The 22,461-nt window shown below is 40.3% G+C and overlaps 1 protein-coding gene across 1 annotated transcript in view; it reads left to right on the top strand.

Moving 5' to 3' along the window:
- The first annotated feature begins 8,339 nt into the window (after positions 1 to 8,339).
- The window catches only part of F9 (coagulation factor IX), a 33,959-nt gene continuing 19,837 nt past the window's right edge, over positions 8,340 to 22,461 (top strand). The window contains exons 1-4 of the mRNA XM_027534385.1: positions 8,340 to 8,473; positions 14,744 to 14,907; positions 15,105 to 15,129; positions 19,314 to 19,427. Of these exons, the coding sequence (XP_027390186.1) occupies positions 8,386 to 8,473; positions 14,744 to 14,907; positions 15,105 to 15,129; positions 19,314 to 19,427 (391 nt within the window). The 5' untranslated portion in view covers positions 8,340 to 8,385. The remainder of the gene's footprint in view (positions 8,474 to 14,743; positions 14,908 to 15,104; positions 15,130 to 19,313; positions 19,428 to 22,461) is intronic.

The raw sequence follows: 22,461 nt of genomic DNA, 5'->3' as shown, positions 1-22,461 counted from the left end.
GGCATCTGATCCCAACACTTCATGGCATCTGATCCCAACACTTCATGGCAAATAGATGAAGAAACAGTGGAAACAGTGGCTGACTTTATTTTTCTGGGCTCCAAAATCACTGCAGATGGTGACTGCAGCTATGAAATTAAAAGATACCTGCTCCTTGGAAGGAAAGTTATGACCAACCTAGACAACATATTAAAAAGTAGAGACATTACTTTTCCAACAAAGGTCAGTCTAGTCAAGGCTATGGTTTTTCCAGTAGTCGTGTATGGATGTGAGAGTTGGACTATAAAGAAAGCTGAGTGCAGAACAATTAATGCTTTTGAACTGTGATGTTGGAGAAGATTCTTGAGAGTCCCTTGGACTGCAAGGAGATCCAACCAGTCCATCCTAAAGGAGATCAGTCCTGTGTGTTCATTGGAAGGACTGATGTTGAAGCTGAAACTCCAATACATTGGCCACCTGATGTGAAGAGTTGACTCATTTGAAAACACCATGATGCTGGGAAGGATTGAGGGTAGGAAGAGAAGGGGATGACAGAGGATGAGATAGTTGGATGGCATCACTGACTCAATGGATATGGGTTTGGGTAGGCTCCAGGAGTTGGTGATGGACAGGGAGGCCTGCATACTGCAGTTCAGGGGATTGCAAAGAGTCGGACACGACTGAGTGACTGAACTGAACTGAACTGAACTGAACTAAGCTTAGTATGTTAATAAAAAAAGAAAGATTTAGTGGCAAAAAAAATAAATAAATAAAAATAAAACAAGATGGTACTTTAGCCAATTTCAATTATCCAAAATTTTACAAGGCTAATCCCAAGAATTGGTATGAATGTGCAATATAGAAATCTATAAGCACTGCTTCTGGGGGTGTAGGTTGGTGCAGCCAATCTGGAGAACAATCTGGCAGTTCTTAGACAAATCAGGAACAGGAATATCCCAAGACCCAGACATTCTGCTCCTAAATACATATCCTAAGTAAATGACCACATTTTCCATATGAGTACTCAAAAGAAGGTGTCCAATGTGGCAATATTTGTGGAAACAGGATGCTTTAAGCAATCTAGATGCCAAACTACTGCCTTACTGACTATGCCAAAGACTTTGACTGTGTGGATCACAATAAACTGTGGAAAATTCTGAAAGAGATGGGAACATCAGACCACCTGACCTGCCTCCTGAGACATCTGTATGCAGGTCAAGAAGCAACAGTTAGAACTGGACATGGAACAACAGACTGGTTCCAAATAGGAAAAGGAGTACACCAAGGCTGTATATTGTCACACTGCTCATTTAACGTATATGCAGAGTACATCATGAGAAACACTGGGCTGGATGAAGCACAAGCTGGAATCAAGATTGCCAGCAGAAATATCAATAACCTCAGTTATGCAGAAGACACCACACTTATGGCAGAAAGTGAAGAAGAACTAAAGAGCCTCTTGATCAAAGTGAAAGAGAATGAAAAAGTTGGCTTAAAACCCAACATTCAGAAAACTAAGATCATGGCATCTGGTCCCATCACTTCATGGCAAAGAGATGGGGAAACAGTGGAAACAGTGGCTGACTTTATTTTTCTGGGCTCCAAAATCATTGCTGATGGTGATTGCAGCCATGAAATTAAAAGACACTTACTCCTTGGCAGGAAAGTTATGACCAACATAGACAGCATATTGAAAAGCAGAGACATTATTTTGTCAACAAAGATCCGTTTAGTCGAGGCTATGGTTTTTCCAGTAGTCATGTATGGATGTGAGAGTTGGACTATAAAGAAAACTGAGCACTGAAGAATTGATGCTTTCGAACTGTGGTGTTGGAGAACACTCTTGAGAGTCCCTTGGACTGCAAGGAGATCCAACCAGTCCATCCTAAAGGAAATCAGTCCTGAATATTCATTGGAAGGACTGATGCTGAAGCTGAAGCTCCAATACTTTGGCCACCTGTTGCAAAGAACTGGCTCATTTGAAAAGACCCTGATGCTGGGAAAGATTGGAGGTGGGAGGAGAAGGGGATGACGGAGGATGAGATGTTTGTATGGCATCACTGACTCAGTGGACATGAGTTTGAGTAAACTCTGGGAGTTGGTGATGGACAGAGAAGCCTGGTGTGCTGCAGTCCATGGGGTCACAAAGAGTCAGACATGACTGAGCAACTGAACTGAACTGAACTGAAATGCCAATCACTGGGGGGAAAGCTAGGAAAAAAATGATGTATATACACCAGGCAGCACTTAGAAGCATCAGACTAGATGTGTGCAGAGCAATAAAAATGGGTCTTTTTTTAACTTTTTTTTTTTTTTTTGGCTGTGGCATGCAGGATCTTAGCTCCCCAACCAGGGATTGAACCCATGGCCACTGCAATGGAAGCATGGAGTCTTAACCACTGGACCACCAGGGAAGTCCCAAAATGGATCTTAAAATGATGGATTTGAATTTAAAACTTTTACTATACCCTCATTCATATAAATTTAAATGTATGCAAAATGAACAGAACAGAGAGTTCAGCAATAAACTCACATGAACAGAACTAATTGTTTTCTGACCAAGGCAGCAAGCTAAAATGAGGGGGAAAGAATAGTCTTATCAATCAATAGTGCTGGAGCAATCCATATTCATAAAGAAGAAAAAATTAACCTCAAATATTAACCTCACTTCATATACAAGATTTATTCAAGATATATCACAGAGTAAAATATAAAGCTAAAACTATAAAGCTTTTATAATCTCAAATTAATGTTCTCAAGATGGTATCTGTTTATCCTCCCAGAGGTACCAACAGTTCAAAAAGAACTTCAGGAAGAAAGCAAAGTTTAGCACAAATGAAAATACTAATGATAGAGTGTTAGTTTTCTATTGTCACATAACATATTGCTACAAACATATTGGCTTAAAACAATACCCATTTATTATGTCACAGTTTAGTAAACAAAAGAGCAAGGGATTTCAAGTAAGATCTCAGCTTAGGATCTCCTAAGGCCTAAGTCAAGGTGTCAGACAACTAGGCTCATATCTGGAGGTTCTGGGGAATAACCCATTTTCAGACTTGTTAAGGGTGTTGACAGAACTGAATTCCATTTTGCTACAGGTCTGAGACAAGGAAATGGCAACCCACTCCAGTATTCTTGCCTGGAGAACTCCATAGACAGGGGAGCCTGGTGGGCTACAGTCCACAGGCTCACAAAGAGTCAGAGATGACTAAGCAACTAACACACTTCACATAGGTCTGAAATCCCTGATTTCTTGCTGGCTCTCAGCTTCTAGAGACCACTCTTTGGTCTTTCCACACGTCCCATCACCTCCCAGGCAACTTCAAAGCCACCAATGCTTCATCAAATCTGTCACATACTTTGAACATCTCTGGCTTCTCCGTTTGCTATCAATCGGAGAAAGCTCTCTGTTTTGAAAGTATATGGCTAACTGGGTCAGGCACATGTGGATAGCCTCCATATCATAATATTAACTGACTTGGAATTTTATTTACCAAAATAATCCCAAAAGGATCTAAAAGTTGAATTGGAATCAAAGCCCAGAAAAATGTCCCATGACCTGGGTCATAGGTCAGAGTGACTGCCTGCTAAATAGGACCCAGTGTCTATTAACGTAATAGGCAAAATGTCCAGAATACTATTGAAAACCACTCATCATGCTAAGAAACAGGAAAATCACAATCTGAATGAGAAAAGATGATGAAGTGACACTAATACTGAAATGAATCAATGTTGGAATTATCTGAAAAGAATATTAAAGCTGGCATCATAAAAATGTTTCAACAATCTACTACAGATTATCTCAGAAAGAATTTTAAAATAGAAAATCTCGGCAAAAGTGGAAAAGCTTATTAAAAAAAAAAGAAAATGGAAAATATAAAGCTGAAAAGAATAACTTAAAAAAAATCTCTCTGGAGAGGCTCAAAATCAGAGTGGATATGACAGATCGACTCAGTAAACTTAAAAGAGGGCTTACCAGAAAGTGAATTCACAGAATGTACTTAATGAGAGAGAAAATACAGACTAGTAGAGCCTGAGAGTCCTGTGGACCAATAAAATACATGCAACACTTGTGTCATTAGAATCCCATATGGAGAGGAAAAAGAAAGTGGAATCAAAGATATAATAGCTGAAATTTTCCAAATTTTGGAAAAAAGACAAATTTATAGATTCAAGAAGCTGAGTGAACCCCAAACAGTATAATGCCAAAAGAATCCATACCAAAGCACATCATAACTAAACCTGTGAAAACTAAAGACAAAGAAAACAAAAGCTTGATTGCTGCTAGAGAACTCTGACACAATACCTGTAGAGGAGGACCAGTTTGAATGACAGTAGATTTCTCATTTGAAAACATGAAAGCCAGAAGGAAATGGTACATTTTCAAGTACTACAGGGAAAAAATCTGTCCACCACAAATCTGATATCCAGTAAAACTATCCTTCAACCATCAAGGGGAAATAGAAGCATTTTCAGACTTATCTTAAAAGAATGGCTAAGGGACATTCTTCAATGAGAAGCAAATGATAAAAGAATTGATAGGAAGATCTAGCAACAGAAAGAGCAGAGATATGAATATATTTGGTAGACTACCCCTCTCCTCATGTGCTGTGCTGTGCTTAGTTGCTCAGTCATGTCCAACTCTTTGCAACCCCCATGGACTGTAGCCTGCCAGGCTCTGCTGTCCACAGGGATTCTCCAGGCAAGAATACTGGAATGGGTTGCCATGCCCTCCTCCAGGGGATCTTCCCGACCCAGGGATCGAACCCAGGTCTCTCACACTGCAGGCGGATTCTTTATGATCTGAGCCACCAGGGAAGCTTTCATGAGTTTTATAAATGATATTTGATAATTAAAACAAAAATAGCATTATCTGGTTATCATGACAGTGATATTTAAAAGTAGAGAAGATTAATGGATGAAAGTAGGGCTTCATACTTATGTGTTAAAATACTGATACCAGTAGACTCTGATAAGTCACATGTGTATATTGTAAAACTCAGAGCAAAAGCTACAATAATTATACAATAAGATACACTTTTTAAAAACCTCTATAAATAAATCAAGATGGAATTCTTAATTTTTTTTTCAAGTAACCCACAAAAAGGCATGTAAAGAGAATAGAGGAAAGAGAACAAGAAGGGGGGAAAAGCAAACAATAAAATGGCAGACTTAAGTACTAACATATTAATAATTATCTTCAATATAAATGGTCTAAATACACACCTATCAGAATGTATAAAATAAAAAGTTATAATACCAAATGCTTGCAAGTATGTAGAGAAAATGGATCACTCATCCATTGCTGGTTGGAATGTAAAGTGGTACTGCCATGTTGGAATACAGCTTGGCAGTTTGTTTAAAAACCAAACATTCAACTCTCACATGACCCAGAAACTGCATTCCTACACTTTTATCCCAGAGAAATTTAAAAGTTATGTCCACATAGAAACCTGTACATGAATGTTGAAAACACATTATTGCAATAGCAAACATTGGAAACAATAAAAATGTCCCTAGTAAGTGAAGAGTCAAGCAAATTGGCATATCCATCAGATCAGATCAGATCAGTCACTCAGTTGTGTCCGACTCTTTGCGACCCCATGAATTGCAGCATGCCAGGCCTCCCTGTCTATCACAAACTCCTGGAGTTCTCTCAGACTTATGTCCATCGAGTCAGCGATGCCATCCAGCCATCTCATCCTCTGTCATCCCCTTCTCCTCTTGCCCCCAATCCCTCCCAGCATCAGAGTCTTTTCCAATGAGTCAACTCTTTGCATGAGGTGGCCAAAGTACTGGAGTTTCAGCTTTAGCATCATTCCCTCCAAAGAAATCCCAGGGCTGATCTCCTTCAGAATGGACTGGTTGGATCTCCTTGCAGTCCAAGGGACTCTCAAGAGTCTTCTCCAACACCACACTTCAAAAGCATCAATTCTTTGGTGCTCAGCCTTGTTCACAGTCCAACTCTCACATCCATACATGATCACAGGAAAAACCATAGCCTTGACTAGACGAACCTTTGTTGGCAAAGTAATGTCTCTGCTTTTCAATATGCTATCTAGGTTGGTCATAACTTTCCTTCCAAGGAGTAAGCGTCTTTTAATTTCATGGCTGCAGTCACCATCTGTAGTGATTTTGGAGCCCCAAAAAATAAAGTCTGACACTGTTTCCACTGTTTCTCCATCTATTTCCCATGAAGTGATGGGACCAGATGCCATGATCTTCGTTTTCTGAATGTTGAGCTTTAAGCCAACTTTTTCACTCTCCACTTTCACTTTCATCAAGAGGCTTTTGAGTTCCTCTTCACTTTCTGCCATAAGGGTGGTGTCATCTGCATGTCTGAGGTTATTGATATTTCTCCCGGCAATCTTGATTCCAGCTTGTGTTTCTTCCAGCCCAGTGTTTCTCATGATGTACTCTGCATATAAGTTAAATAAAAAGGGTGACAATATACAACCTTAACGTACTCCCTTTCCTATTTGGAACCACTCTGTTGTTCCATGTCCAGTTCTAACTGTTGCTTCCTGACCTGCATACAAATTTCTCAAGAGGCAGATCAGGTGGTCTGGTATTCCCATCTCTGTCAGAATTTCCCACAGTTTACTGTGATCCACCCAGTCAAAGGCTTTGGCATAGTCAATAAAGCAGAAATAGATGTTTTTCTGGAACTCTCTTGCTTTTTCCATGATCCAGTGGATGTTGGCAATTTGGTCTCTGGTTCCTCTGCCTTTTCTAAAACCAGCTTGAACATCAGGAAGTTCGTGGTTCACATATCCATACTCCTCAGCAATAAAAAACAACTACTAAAACATGCAGCAATCTAGATGGATTTCAAAGACATTGTGCTGGGTGAAAAGGGCGAATCTCAGAAGGTCACATACCCTATGATTCCATTTATACAACATTCTCACTATAGAGACTGAAAACTGATCAGTTGTGCCAGGGGTTAGAAATAATTGGAAGGAGGGGGAGGGGTGTGATCATAAAAAAGGTAGCACAAAGGAGATGTTTGTGATGACAGAATTTTTCTTCTATACCTGTGATAAAATCACTTAGAATTATATACATAAAATAAGCCACTCAATGTCCACTAGCTGGTTTTGATATTATACTACTATATTTATATAAGATATAAACACAGGGAAAGGTATATGGGACCTCTCTGTATTGATTTTGCAATTTCCTATAACTGTTTTTATTTTAAAACAAAATTTTGAAAAAATAAGGTACAAGAATTTTCCTAATTTTAATGCCACAGATTCAAGAACCTCAATGAACCCCAAGAATACCTTGGCTCACTGTAGTCAAATTGCTAAAAATAAATGAGAAGAATATTCACTGCATTATCATCAGAAACAATGCATGCCAGAAGGCAATAGGATAACTTCTTTAATGTGCTGAAAAAAAATTTCAACCTAGAATTGTATATGCAGCCAAATTTGAAACATGAAGGTAAAGTGGAGACATTTTCAAATAAAGTTGAGAAAATTTGTCATAAAATAGCCCATATTATCAAAATTATTAATGAAAATTTTTCATAATGATGAAAAATTGTAGCAGATTGAAATTTGGGTCTACCCAAAAAAATTAAGAATATCATAATGGTAAACATGTGACTAAATATATTTTTCCTCATTTTAAAATTTCTTTGAAAGACTGTTGACTGCTTAAAGCAGAATAATAATATAGGGTTTATAACATTTGGAAATAAAATGTATCACAACAGCAGCACAAAGAATGGCAGGTAAATGTTGCCATACTATTATGAATTTTTTATATTACATGTGAAGTGGTATATAAATATGAACTATTATATAATAATATTTATACATTTATTTTCTATACATAAGTATACATGCATACATATATACACTCAAACATATATACATATGTTCTGAGACAGAGCCCATCTGCTTCACCATATGCGTACACAGCACAGTGAAGTTTATAAATTCCTCATTATGAGGAGGAAGATAAAAGATCCACCAGGTGACTCAACAGATATAAGCAGTGGAAACGTTTTAAGGTGGGTGACAAAATGACTTCATTCTTTCAATCTCTTTAGCTTTCAACTATATGACATTAGTGTTCCCTGACAAGGACAAAATGGATCCTAAGATGAGTTCTGCTGCCACAGCAACAGCAGCCATTGTACCTTCCCCTATTCTAACAATGGGTCAGTTCAAGCTTCAGTCCCAGGTCAGCCACAGTGACAGAAGCCCATGGAATCAGAGGTGAAGTTTAACGATGGCCACTGCCTCCTCTTTTCATTTAATCCAAGAGGTCGTTGGAAACAGCCCACTGAGGGAGATAGACGCTGTTTCCCAGAAGTAAATACAGCTCAGCTTGTACTTTGGAACAATTGGTCAACCTTGCTACTTGCACAATCTACTAACAAAGGTTATGTGGTGCCTGAACATGATCATGGCAGAATCACCGGGCCTCGTCACCATCTGCCTTTTAGGATATCTACTCAGTGCTGAATGTACAGGTTTGTTTCCTTTATAAAGTTACATTGAATGTGCTTGTATTTTAGATACAGAAACGTCTGGGGCTGTCTTCTTCATTATATAATGATTACAGGATTTGACCACAATATTTATGATCCTAGTAGTTAGCTTATGGGTTAGTAAGTACTGGTTCTCTGGTAGCTATGTCTTCCTCATTTTAAAAATTAAATAGATTTACAATATTTATGGTATGTTTTTTAAATGGACACTGTTGGGCTTATGATTTGACAATGTAATTCCTTAGACAATAGTTGTCTCCTTGGTTTAAAAAAAAATTAAAAGGGGGAAAATGCTTTAACAAGGAAACAGCAGAATTTGGAGAAAAATATTGTCATTTTGTGGGTTCTTTACTCATTACTTTGAAAGCAAAATGGGAAACAGAGCAAAAACAATGGTTTTACTTACACAAAAAGTTTGATTTTAAGACATATAACATGGTTCAAAATTTTAGAACTGTTTAATGAGTCAGACCTCTAATTTTTAAAGTCTATAAAATCATACACCTTCAACTGATAGTCTTAGAATACAAACAAACTCTCTAGTAATAAGTTGTTATTTATCACTGAAGTTTTCCATGGGTTAGAAAGAAATTATTTTGTCTGATTCCAAACATCTCGGAGTTGACACAGGGGGAAATTCAATGCTCACTTGAGCTCTTAGGACATCAAAGCAAATCCAAGAATTGACATCAAGAGTACAAATTTAGTCAATGCAATTTACATCACTTGGTTTTCTTCCACAACTTCAGTGACTTTATGTATTCCCCAAAGGCAGGCACACAGAGAAGAAACTACCCCATTTAGACAAACAGCATGTTCTCACAGGAAGCATTTATCACACTTACTTGTCAACCTATTATACTCAAATCTACAGTGCCAAGATCAGGGGTGCCAACCCGAAGCATCCCCAGAAAGCAGACTGGCCCTGTGGTTCCCACTCCAGACATGATGTCACACTGAAATGCAGAAATAATGACACATGAATGCAGAGGTTAAATTAAACCAGCAAACTGGGCAGTGTCAAGCGATAAAGAAATTTAGCTGGTAACATTCACAAAGTAGAACATAAAGCTAAGTCTTTATACACATCTCATCAGTGTGAGATCTAGGAGGACAAAGGATCCAAACTTCCTTCGACATAAGTGGTGAGGTGATGGAGGTTTTAAGAAGGCTGCTGCACACTTGAAGATCTCAGATGTAGGAAAAAAGGACAGATTCAGAGAAAAAAAAGGGCTAGGATTTCAGAAACATGGTAAATAATGAAAAGAATAAATAAGCTTGAAGGGTTAAATATATGACCCTCTGACAATGGTAAGGAGAAAGGCAGTGGAGTCCTCATAATCAGAGATATTAGGTCCCTGAGCAGAGCACCAGGGGGCTTTCCCTAAGGATGGACAGTGTCGGTGCAGTGCTCTCCTCTGCTGTTAAACTGTCACTGGCTTCTAAAAGCAGGTTCTATGAATGATTTTCACAGAGATGTTGCATTTTCATGGCTGCTGCCCTTAGGTATTACTGCATCAATTTAGAATTTTGCAATCAAAACTACTTCGTGCCACCAATTCAGTTTTGTAAAGTGTATGGACTTTACAAGCTGCCTTTCATTCAGAATGAATGAATGAAATAAAATGAAAGACAGCTTCAGTCCATAACACAGTGGCTACTACGGTGCCAGGTACCATCACAAGGTACGAGGGGCTTGGGGATAAATCAGATTCCCTCTCTGATATAAAGTACCCTGAGGCCAGGTGAGAGATTTCAATACGTGATAAGATGCATACCAGGCACTAAAGGGGCATAGAGAAAGGAACATATTAAAGGTGGGACACTGACAGAGGGACAATATTTTGAGGCGGGTCTTAAAAAATGAGTAGGTTCATTCTACTAAAATGCCTGATTAAGGGCATTCTATGCAGAGAGGAGCACTCATGTGCAGAGGTCTAGATTCACAACAAATGTGATATCTTTCAGGAACTCAGTATTCTTTCAATATTGAATATGACAGGTGAGGCAGGGTCAGGGCATCAGGTAAGGAAGGCCCTAAACTAAGGAGTTTGGACAAAAGAATGCAATTTGGAGTTATCAGAAGTGTAAACATGAATACCACTGACGGCTGACTTAGGCTGCTTGGCGTGGCAACATTCTCATGAACTGTGTGAGGAACGGACGGCCAGACACAGGGAGACCAGTCTTGAGGCCACTGCAATCATCCAGGGAAGGCACAAGAAGAGGGAAGGGAATTCAAGTGACACTATGGAAGTGTTGACTAGAAATGACATGACTTAACCATCTGGGTATGGATAGGGAAAGGGTTTAGAGGAAGTGGAAAGAACACGTCCTTGAGCATCTAGGATATGGCCCAGTGCCTAAGAGCATGGACTGTGGGCAGTCTGACTGCCCACGACTAAATTCTGACAGTGACACTTTAATGAGTTACTTGGGGCAAGTCACTTAATCTCTCTGAACCTCTGTTTTTCTGATTTATAAACCTGAGATGACAGCACCTATCTCATGAAACAGCTGTGAGGAGGGAATGAAATAATGGATGCAAACACTGAGCACATTGTCCATCCAGCATGACAGAAATATTAAGGAAACATCAGGTCTTACCAGCCACATGGTGATGTACAGTTTCAAGTTGGAAAGATGATCTGGAATTCCAAAGATCTATCTGACTTGAGGTAGATATTTGGAACTCACTGTCATATACACGGCAGTTACAACAACGTGTGTGTGTAAGGATCCAGGGAATGAGCATGAATCTTGTGGCACCTAGTACAGTGCCTGGCAGGAGTAAGTGCACAGAAAATTGTGTTGAATCAAGAAAGGACTCAGATGGGGCCTCAGACGGTAAAGAATCTGCCTGTAATGCAGGAGACCAAGGTTCGATCCCTGAGTCAGGATGATTTCCTGGAAAAGGGAATGGCAACCCACTCCAGTATTCTTGCCTGGAGAATCCCATGGACAGAGGAGTCTGACAGGCTACACAGTCCATAGGGTCACAAAGAGGCGGACACAACTGAGTGACTAACACTTTAGGGCTGGAATAGGGTGAGGCAAGAAGGGCACGAAGGGCATAAAAATACTTGCATACCCTGAGCAAGCATGCCTCCTTGAATTCTGTGTCCTAGGGGCCTTGTTCACCTCACCCAGTCCTGGCCCTGACAAAGATGTATGGATTGAAGAAGAACAAGGCTGAAACTGGTGGCTGGAGCCTGGGAGAACACTGAACCTCATGGGGCAGGCAGAAGAAGGGGAATGAATAGATTCAAGTGGTGGGTGAATAACAAGAGTCAGTGTACAATGAAGGAAACTATAAGCAAGGTGGAAAGACAGTCTTCAGAATGGGAGAAAATAATAGCAAATGAAACAACTGACAAAGAATTAATCTCCAAAATATACAAGCAGCTCATGCAGCTCAATACCAGAAAACCCAATCAAACTCAATACCAGAACAACCCAATCAAAAAGTGGGCAAAAGAACTAAACAGACATTTCTCCAAAAAGATTTACAGATGGCTAATAAACATGAAAAGATGCTCAACATCATTCATTATTAGAGAAATGCAAATCAAAACTACAATGAGGTATCATCTCACACTGGTCATAATGGCCATCATCAAAAGGTCTACAAAGAATAAATGCTGGAGAGCATGTGGAGAAAAGGGAACCCTCTTACACTGTTGGTGGGAATGCAAACTGGTACAGCCATTATGGAGAACAATGTAGAGATTCCATAAAAAACTGGGAATAGAACTGCTATCTGACCCAGCAGTCCTGCTGCTGGGCACACATCCCAAGGAAACCAGAATTGAAAGAGGCACATGTACCACAACGTTTATTACAACACTATTTACAATAGTTAGAACATGGAACCAACCTAGATATCCATCAGCAGATGAATGGATTAGGAAGTTGTGGTTCATATACACAATGGTAATATTACTCAGTTATAAAATGGAATGCATTTGAGTGAGTTCTAATGAGGTGAATGAACCTGTAGCCTATTATACAAAGTGAAGAAAGTCAGAAAGAGAAAGACAAATACTGTATATTAATGCATATATATGGGATTTAGAAAGACTGTAATGACGATCCTGTATGCAGGGCAGAAAAGGAGACACAAATGTGAAGAACAGACTTTTGGACTATGTGGGAAAAGGCAAGGGTGGAATGATATGAGAGAATAGCATTGAAACATGTACATTGCCATATGTAAAATAGATGACCAGTGCAAGTTGGATGCATGAAGCAGGGCAGTCAAAGCTGGTGCTCTGGGACAACCCAGATTGATGGGGTGGGGAGGGATGTGGGGGGGGGGTTCAGGATGAGGGGACACATGTGCACCTGTGGCTGATTCATGTCAATGTATAGCAAAAACCACCACAGTATTGTAAAATAATTAGCCTCTCATTATAATTAATTAAAAAAAGCAAGAGCCAGTGCAAAGAGGAGAACCAGGAGAGAGTGATTTCATGGAAAGAGCACCCTGAGAAGGGAGAGATCAACAATTAGGAGTGTTTCAGAGCAGGCAGCAAATAGAGAAGTTCAAAATTATCCTTTAGGAAGTCAGTGCTGATCTTGACAGGAGTCATTTAATTATACAGATGGAGTAAAGAAGAGAAAGAGCCACAGAAAAGTGCATTAAGTAAAAAGGAAATTGAGAAAAGGAAGAAGGCAGACCAGACACAGGAGTAGAAAGGAAGAGAGATAACCACCACACACCAGCCTGCACAGGATCTCACTGATCCTGTCAGCAATGCTGGGAGGCAGACAGTCTGATGATACTACTGTTTACACTTGACAAAGTTAAGCTGCAAAGATTATGTGACTTGCCTGAGGTCTCATAGCCAATAACTGGTAAGACATGTGATTCAAATCCAGGTGTGTCTGCTCTGCCTCCAAACCCCTATTTTTCCACTAGATCGCACTGTAAATGGATACAGACACAGATGCTACTGTAGGAGTGCCCAGGGCCAAGCACAGAACTAAGGAGCAGAGAGGAGGGCATGGTGGAGGCTGGGAGGCATCAATATGCCATGGCACCCATTGGCAGCTTGTGGCTTTCTCCCAGGGCACCTGGCTGTCTGACGTAGCAGTTGGGACTGTGGGGCGTTAAGTACTGAAGAAGAGGTGAAGGAAATAGAGAAAGTTGACAAAGGAAGAGTTGAAGAGAAAAAGTCTAAGCTAAATTCGGGGGGAAACTAAAGCCCAAGGGGACTTGAGGAGTGAGAGAAAAAGGAGAGACTGTCAAGGGATCAGCAGGCTCCATAAAGCAAACAGCTGCAATGGAAATAAAGGACTTTAGTTGTTTCTTCTCCTTTCTTTTTTTCCCTCTTTGGCACTAACAAGAAAACAGTCCCAAAATGCCCTGGAAAGTTCATGTTATAAACACCTTGTCCTGTTGAGATGCTATCAGATGTTCTCTTAAGGAAAGGAATAACTCTAGGCAGCTTCTTGAGTTCCTGTCATTAATTATAAATATAGATACTATATCTATATCTCTCTATCTAGAAAAAGACACATGCACAGAGACAGAGAGTGAAACAGAAAGAAGAGACTGAGATTGGAGAGGGGTGGTGGGGGAAGGGGTGGAGAATTAGGTTAGAGACCTTAATCCTCCAGTGTTTAGGAGTGTTCCTACAGGCTAGGCAGTCAAAGCTAAAATAAATCACATCCTGAATCCGAGAGAATGACATATGTCACTGGAATTCCTAGAACACATGCAAACTTAAGGGGTTGTGAGTCTGAAGTTTGAAAAAATAAAAAACATGAATGCAGGGGTTTCTCTTTAATATTTAGTGAGACACCAGGATTGTCTTTAGGCCTCCGCTCCTCCAAAAGAAACGTGCTGCCGAGTCATCTGGGCAACTGCGTCCTGTAAACACAGCCCGGCCAGGGTGATGGATCACCTTGCAAGGATCTGCAATTAGCTATTTTCAAATGATGACGAAGTGTGAAGTTAACTGCTTACTTGAGAACTTTCTTTTTCATCCAGAGTAAATTCAAATACGATTGAAAATCTGACCTTTTATTACTGGAGCTCTCTTGACTAAAAGTAAAACTGAATTTTAATTCCTAAATCTCAATATGTATACAGTTTCATGAGAACATCATAGATTTTGGCTCCATGCCCCAAAGATAAACTGGTTTGGGGATTACTTGGATTAAAAAACAAAGCCTTTCTTAAGAGATGTATTTAATTTTCATGATATTTTCTTTCCTCTAAAGCTAAACAGTTCTTTTAAATTTCAGTTTTTCTTGACCGTGAAAATGCCACCAAAATTCTCCATCGGCCAAAGAGGTACAATTCAGGTAAATTGGAAGAGTTTGTTCGAGGGAACCTTGAGAGAGAATGTAAAGAAGAAAAATGTAGTTTTGAAGAAGCACGAGAAGTTTTTGAAAACACTGAGAAAACTGTGAGTATTTCCATATAATACCCTTCAGATGCAGAACAAAGAATAGAAAAACCTTTTTGAAAAATAGGGAAAAAAACCATATTTCCCTTTAGAATTTTAAAAATCTATACATGTATATATATTATAAATACTATAATAGAGAAGGAATCAAAAACACTGTAAATAGTACCATTAATTTGTCCTCTTTTTCTTTATAGACTGAATTTTGGAAGCAATATGTTGGTAAGCAATTCATTTTATCCTCTCCCGGGTATATTAAACATTCGAGATTTACGTATTGCTTTCCTCTGTGTCAAAAGGGCTCAGAAAAATAAGTTAAATTGTTTTTACTCAACATTGAATGGTAACTATCCGAGATAATGGAGATATCTGCTGGCAGAAAACCTTACTCCTCCCTAGGGCTTCAAAAGGAACATGGTTCCACCTCAGGAATCCAGAAGGAAGAAACCAAAGAGAATTGTATCTGGGACTGAATGAGAGTTTACAATCCTCAGTAAAGAATCAGAAAATGCTGATTGACTTAAATGTTTACTGCTTAAAAGCCTTTCTCCTTCTGGTGGCCTACAAGGCCCTCCCGATTGCCCCACGCTGTGACCTCCACTCCTCCTGCTCTCCCCTCACACTCAGGTCACCAACCATCCTGGCCCTGCAGCTATTCCTTGCACGTGCTACAACTGCTTCTACTTTAGAGTCTTAGACTGACTGTTCCTTGCATGTTGAAGATTCTTCTACCAGGTTCCTGTAGGCTCACTCCCTCACCTCCTCTCAGGTCTTTACCCAAATATCTCTCTCTCAATGACGCCTGCCTTGATCGTCTATTAATATGTCAACCTGCCTCCCCCCACAACCCCATCACTTTAGACACTGTATCCTGTTCTATTATTTTTCATAGCACTTTTCACCATCTGAGGTATCATATAATAGTCTTACTTATACTATTACTTTTTCCCACCTTGCTAGAATGAAAGCTTCATGTTGGCAGGTGTATTCAACTGTTGTGTTTATTTATACAGTCCTAGTGTCTCAAACAGTATCTGGTACAGAAGCACTGAGAAAATACTTGCTGAATGAACTGAAAAAGGAGTAAACGTCACAACTTTAATGACAACTAAGTTTTAACACTAATTTAAAATCTAGCAGCAGGATTTTGAGGCAGTGTTAAGTTTCCCAGCTTGACTTACCTAAGACCATGTGCATGAACAGAAACTACCCTGGACAGCCAATTCACTGAATTCCATCAGTTCTATTTTCCCAGATTCCATTCTGTGAACACTAATGGACTTATTCATATTCTTGTGACTAATTATCTCTCCACTTTGTTTTTAAATCATGAGGGAAGAAGAGGTCCACTCTGTTACATTTGCTTTATCTGCCTTTGTCCTTAATAATGAATGCTACCGTGCCAATTTTCTACTGAGGTATTCCACTACAGTTAGTCCAAACAAGTCTTTTCATTCTCTATTTCTATTTAAAACTCTGAATCTTGTCTTTTTTAAAAGCAAATCAATTTCTACTTTTCCTCTGCATATAGTCCTGGCTGCATTTAAAAAACTCTCTTGTTCCCTTTATTGCCCATACCCTCCTCAGGTGGCCTTTCATCAGTACCTCTTTAACACCATATTTTGAAGCTGGGCCCCTGCCTTCTAGGCCACAGGCTGTGTTGTTTACTGTAACTCAGGTAAAGAAACCTGGAAGGGTATGATGCCTGGAAGGGCATCAAGGGCATGATTTTGCTGTTGACCTGAAAGAAAAAGACTACAGCAAAGATGGGTTTATTCAGGATCAGCAGAGAATCATAATTCAGGGTCTTCAACCACTGGGAGCCATGTGCAAGTTCCTGGAGGACAGAGGGCAGAGAACTCTTTTGAAGAGGGGAAAAGGAAGTGGGGAGGAAGTGCGTGTTAAGTCACTTTAGTCGTGTCCTACTCTTTGTGACTCCATGGACTGTAGCCCACAGGCTCCTCTGTCCGTGGGATTCTTCAGGCAAGAATACTGGAGTGGGTTGCCATGCCCTCCTCCAGAGGATCTTCCTAACCCAGGGATCGAACCCACGTCTCCTGCATGTCCTGCATTGGCAAACGGGTTCTTTACCACTAGTGCCACCTGGTACAGTAAACAAAGAGTCCCTGGCTTGTCATTGGCTGACTCCTTGCCAAGAAAGAGATGGAGTCGGTCTTCTTCCTGTTGGGCTCTGCCATCATTGGGCGTGAGAGCTCTCCCTTCTGATCTCTCAATTCTATTTAACTGAGGTTTCTGTTTATTAATTTTTTACACTGTCAGTACTGCTTTGTCTACTAAAAACAAGACAAAAACAAGAAGAAAGAAAAAGAAAACCCAATTCCATGCTTCTTTTCACTTTGCAGTTGAGATTCCCAAGCACCCCAAATAGCCTCTGCTGTTTTCTCCTGTGTGGGCCTTCTCACACAATGGGGATGCAGGTCCCTCATTCCTGCCCTACCCTCTGCCATCATTTTACCATGGGAAGAATTTGGCTGAAGGAGAAAAACTGCCCAACCACATTAGCCAGAGTCTGCCCAGCAGACTGGCTATCACTTTTAATCCTCACACCATCCCTGGGAGCAAAGCATTATGAACTACATTTTACAGAAGAAACTGAGGTTTAGAGAAGTTAAATGACTTGCCAAAGGTCATGCAGCTGGGGAGTCATGGAGCCCAGAAGAGCAGCCAAATTCTTTACTGCCCAACCCCCACTTTCTCTATGGCCCTTGCCGGCCTTCAGATTGCAACATTCATTAAACCACCACTGAGTAGCCTTAAACAGGAAGCTCTCACTTGGCAAGGTCTTCTCCCTTGCTGTCTTTGACCCCTATTGTCTGTGGCTTTGCCTCAGCCCAAAGTATACACAGACAAGCACCCAAAGGAGGACTAAATGCAGGATAAAATGACACTCATTTTAAAGATATGTCTCAGCAAATGAGTTGCTGTGTAGCTGGCTGCAAGCCCAGAGCTTTTCAGTGAAACATCCTAAATAATTCAGCTCTGTTCATCTGCAATATAAAGTGCAAATGTGGCTCGTTTTTTTTAGACCAGTCCTGAACATCAATAATAATAAACCAGAGATAACGTATTTTGTTTTCACAGAATTGGAACAAATTGAAGTATCTGTGCAAAAGCACATTGGATCAAGGGGCAGAGGGGACAAGGTCTAATTTTTACAACAAGCAGATTTTCCAGAGAGGGACTCTTTCTGAGAAAAGGTTATTAGCCCTCAGCCAGTGGGACCTGGATACACGCTCCTGACAGTGAGCATGATAGACACACTACTGCTGTCCTACAGCAGGCAGGGCTCCAGTCAGTAATCTTGGCTCTAAAATATGACTGACCATTAGAAATTCCTCTTGAATTGCCCCCTTTCACTCACTGTTTTATTCTTGTGTCATCTTTACCTCTTACTCTTTGGTTACTCACACATCAAGCCTTACTGATCTCGCTCCTGGCTTTCTTCAGGGCTCTTCCTCTGCTCAGAGGACACACCAGCCTCCCTCCTGGTTCTCTTCACCCCTTTCCCCTGAAGCTGCCTTAGAGTTACAAGTTGAGGCAGAGCTCTGAGAAATCCGACTGAAGGGTTCCCTTCTCATCCTGACCCTTCCCCTCTTACCTATTCCTTGCTCCTGTTTTCTGATGACCAGTGTCTTCAAAGGTTCTCCAGAATGCTACGAATGTAGAAACTTCAGGAAAGATAGGAAGGAAACATAGCCAATCTATATAAAAACATAGCACATTTTCAGAAGCTTTTCTTTCTTAATTCTTTGTACTGAAAGCTGTTTGTCTCTTTACCAAACCATTTGGGACCTAATCATAGACAGTAGAAAATCCTTCAGGAGTCGAGCACCTTTTGGGCTGTTTGGAACCATCACTGGCTACTTAACAGTGAAATGATGAGATGAGGAAGTAGATGCATGTGTGCCATGCCAAGGCTGCCAGTTCCCTGAGTGGAGTTGCTGTTACCTAGCTCAATTTGCTCTACAAGACATGCAATAGAACAAGCTGGGTACAACACGTAGATGATTGCTGAAACAACATGGTTCTATTTAGAAGTAACTCCATCATCATTCTATAAAGAAGGACTGAAAATTCCTCTTACCTTCTGCTGAGTATATCTCTACACTCAGACTTTCTTCTCCCTCATCTTCCTCCCTTCAGTTTCATAAACAATCCACATGCCTTCCTTAGGGCCATTTCCTAGAACAATGTTAGCCTAAAAACCTTTATTAGAATTTTTAGAAACTTAGGAAAACAGGAGCATCCCATAAGCAGTTGATCTCCAGGTCAGAAGTCCTGCTCTGACCCTAAAATTAGGCTCCCCTCTCTATGAGTCTGTGAAGGAAGGATTGGGTATTCTAACCAATGCATCTGCTAATTCATCTTCTTAATCTACCTCGAAGATGGAGATCAGTGTGAATCCAATCCATGTTTAAATGGCGGCATGTGCAAGGATGACATTAATTCCTATGAATGTTGGTGTCAAGCTGGATTTGAAGGAACGAACTGTGAATTAGGTAAGTAACTATCTTTGGATTACTGGTGGTTCCAAATTTCCCTTTGAAACCAGATGCAACTGGAAAATGCAATATGTATGTACCATAATTTTCTCTTAAATTATGGTAAAGAACCCTTTACATGAGATTTACACTCAACAAATTTTGAAGTTTATGATACCATATTGCTAACTCTGTATAGCAGATGTCTAGACTTTATTCCTCTTGCATAACTGAAACCTGGAGAACAGCAACTCCTCACTTGCTCCACCCCCCAGCTCCTAGCAAGCACCATTGTATTCTCTGCTTCTATGTGTTGGACTATTTTTAGATACATCATATAAGTGGAATCATGTGGTATTTGTCCTTCTGTGACTGCCTTGTTTCATTTACCATAATGTCCTCCAGGCTCATCCACATTGTTGCATATGACAGAATTTCCTTATTTTTGAAGGTTGAATAATATTCCATTGTATAAAACATACTTATAAAGCTTGTAAAGATGATCAATTCATTTTATCTGTGGTCATAGTTTCCAGGATGAGTTCAAGAAACCATATGAAGAGCAACAGTAGTATTTGGTAACTAGTAGGAAGTGGTAGGTTCCCAGGTGGCACTAGTAGTAAACAACATGCCTGCCAATGTAGGAGACATAAGAAACCCAGGTTTAGTCCTGTGGTTGGGAAGATCCCCTGGAGAAGGAAATGGCAGTCCAATCCAGTATTCTTACCTGGAGAATCCCATGGGCAGAGGAGCCTGGTGGGCCACAGTCCATAGGGTCGCAAAAAGTTGGTCACAACTGAAGTGACTTAGCACGCATGCATGCACAGAACTGGTAATGGTGTTCCACTATCTTATTCATCCTCAATATAACCATTATTCTCCCCATTCTACACAGATGAGGAAAGTGCAGCTCAAACATTTCAAAATCACAGAAGCAGTAAACGGTTCAGCCAGGACCTGAACTCCAATTTATCTGACCAAAACCCATGCTTCTAACTGCAATCCACAAAATGCAAAGAAAACTGAGCAATAAAACCATTTGAACTCATAACTAAAATATCAACAAAGCAGTAGAAGTCAACTAAGTACAGAATTGGGGTAGGGAAGGCCAAGTCTCCTTTATAATAGGTTCTTCTCCACCCATAAGAACCACTTCACATGTGAAATTTATTGACAAAATTCAGAACTCATTCCTGAATTTGACTAAATTGATATACTGGAGTTATATAGAAAATCTAGGGTCATTGTGCATCTTTTCTTTGCATAGCCTAGGCTTCCTTTTTTTCTGAGATTTTGGCAGTTGGAACAGTAAACCCCAAAGTCCTTTACCTATTTGTTTATTACCTCTGGATGCAGGATTACTGGTACTGTGATTGTGAAAAGCATACAGTGCTAATGACAGATTCTCTTTCTACTCTGAAACTCCAGAAGAATAGAGGTGCAGTCCTAGGGAAAGAATTCAACACTACAGACTACATGACTAAGGGAAAAGAGTAGAAAATTAGCAGGACTCTATTTAGGCATTATGGCAATCCACCTGACACAGATGAAAAGGGCATTAAAACAAAATGAAATGCAGCAGCTGCACTTGTCCTATAGAGAAGGGGGAAAGTTGTCTCTAATACTGTGCAGAAATCCTTTCATTGCTAAAGAGAAATCCATTGATCATCTTCCTTTGAGTTCCAAAAGATTAAAAGGAATAGAAGACAGGGAAAAGAAAAGGCAGCAGGGCAAAAACATTTAAAAAGAAAGAAAAAAAGGAGATGCAGGTGGGTGAACTGGTACCCTGAGCTTGGACTCCCACTCCCTCAGACTTTACAGTGTGGGGACACTCCGATGCCTGGGTTCCCTTTCCTATGGGCATGTTCATTGGTTCAACATCTCCGAAGTGCTACTAGCATCTGAAAGGTTACAATTTCAAACTCAGATGGACCTAGATAAATCTGATCCTGCTACTTGGAAGCTTATGGAAACTGATTGAATATCACCTTAAATAATATAATTATTAGAGCTGATGGAATGAAAGACTCAATTGGGTTCCATTAAGAATGAAGGGCATGTCGTGGCAAAGTAAAATTGAAAATAATGTTTAATGTTAAATACTCCTAAATGTGAGAGTTGGACCATAAAGAAGGCTGAGCATCAAAGAACTGATGCTTTCAAACTGTGATGCTGGAGAAGATTCTTGAGAGTTCCTTGGACAGCAAGGAGATCAAACCAGTCAATCCTTAAGGAAATCAATCCTGAATATTCATTGGAAGGACTGATGTTGAAACGCCAATACTTTGACCACCTGATGCAAAGAGCCAACTCACTGGAAAAGATCCTGATGCTGGGAAAGATTGAGGGCAGAAGTAAAAGGGGGTGACAGAGGATGAGATGGTTGGATGGCATCACCAACTCGATGAACATGTGAGCAAATTCCAGGACATAGTGAAGGACAGGGAAGCCTGGCATGCTGCTGTCCATGAGGTCGCAAAAAGTCAGACATGACTTAGCAATTGAACAAAAAAATGTCTTTAGTTTTAACATAAAGACACTTTAAAAGACGCAGAGAGCCCAGAGGAATGTAGTTATAAAAGCAGCAAACTGCTATGATAGGTTTTGCTATGTGCATGAAGCTATGGTCCATACAGCAAAAGTGCTAAGTCTACAATGGGCACCTTTTCAGGCCCCTCAGGCTCACCACATTTTGGTTTGGTCATGGCTCTGTGGAGACACTGCAGCCACCAACAACCCTAGCCTCTAGGGTATCTTGAACCCAGCTGACCAAGGTTTAGTAAAATCCTCCCAGCTTGCTTAGTTTAGAAACAAAGTGGGAATTCTCTCAAAAAACTCTACCTCAGGCACTAGAGGAAAGCAAAAGCATATACAAACTCCCATTTAAGCTGTTGCTTCAAACTGAACTAGAAGCCACTAGAAAAAAAGCACAGTTCATGGAGTATCTGTGCCCCAAGTCCCTGGCCTCACCCAGTGTCTGAAAGGGAAGGAAATTTCCATTGTTAAGACCTTATTCTTTTTCCTCTTCTCTTGTTCATTGGACTCCTCTCCA

The sequence above is a fragment of the Bos indicus x Bos taurus genome, chromosome X (assembly GCF_003369695.1).
Source record: "Bos indicus x Bos taurus breed Angus x Brahman F1 hybrid chromosome X, Bos_hybrid_MaternalHap_v2.0, whole genome shotgun sequence".
In the NCBI taxonomy this organism is placed as follows: domain Eukaryota; kingdom Metazoa; phylum Chordata; class Mammalia; order Artiodactyla; family Bovidae; genus Bos; species Bos indicus x Bos taurus.
The sequence above is the reverse complement of the archived record's forward strand: the minus strand, read 5'-3'. Positions and strand labels throughout refer to the sequence as shown.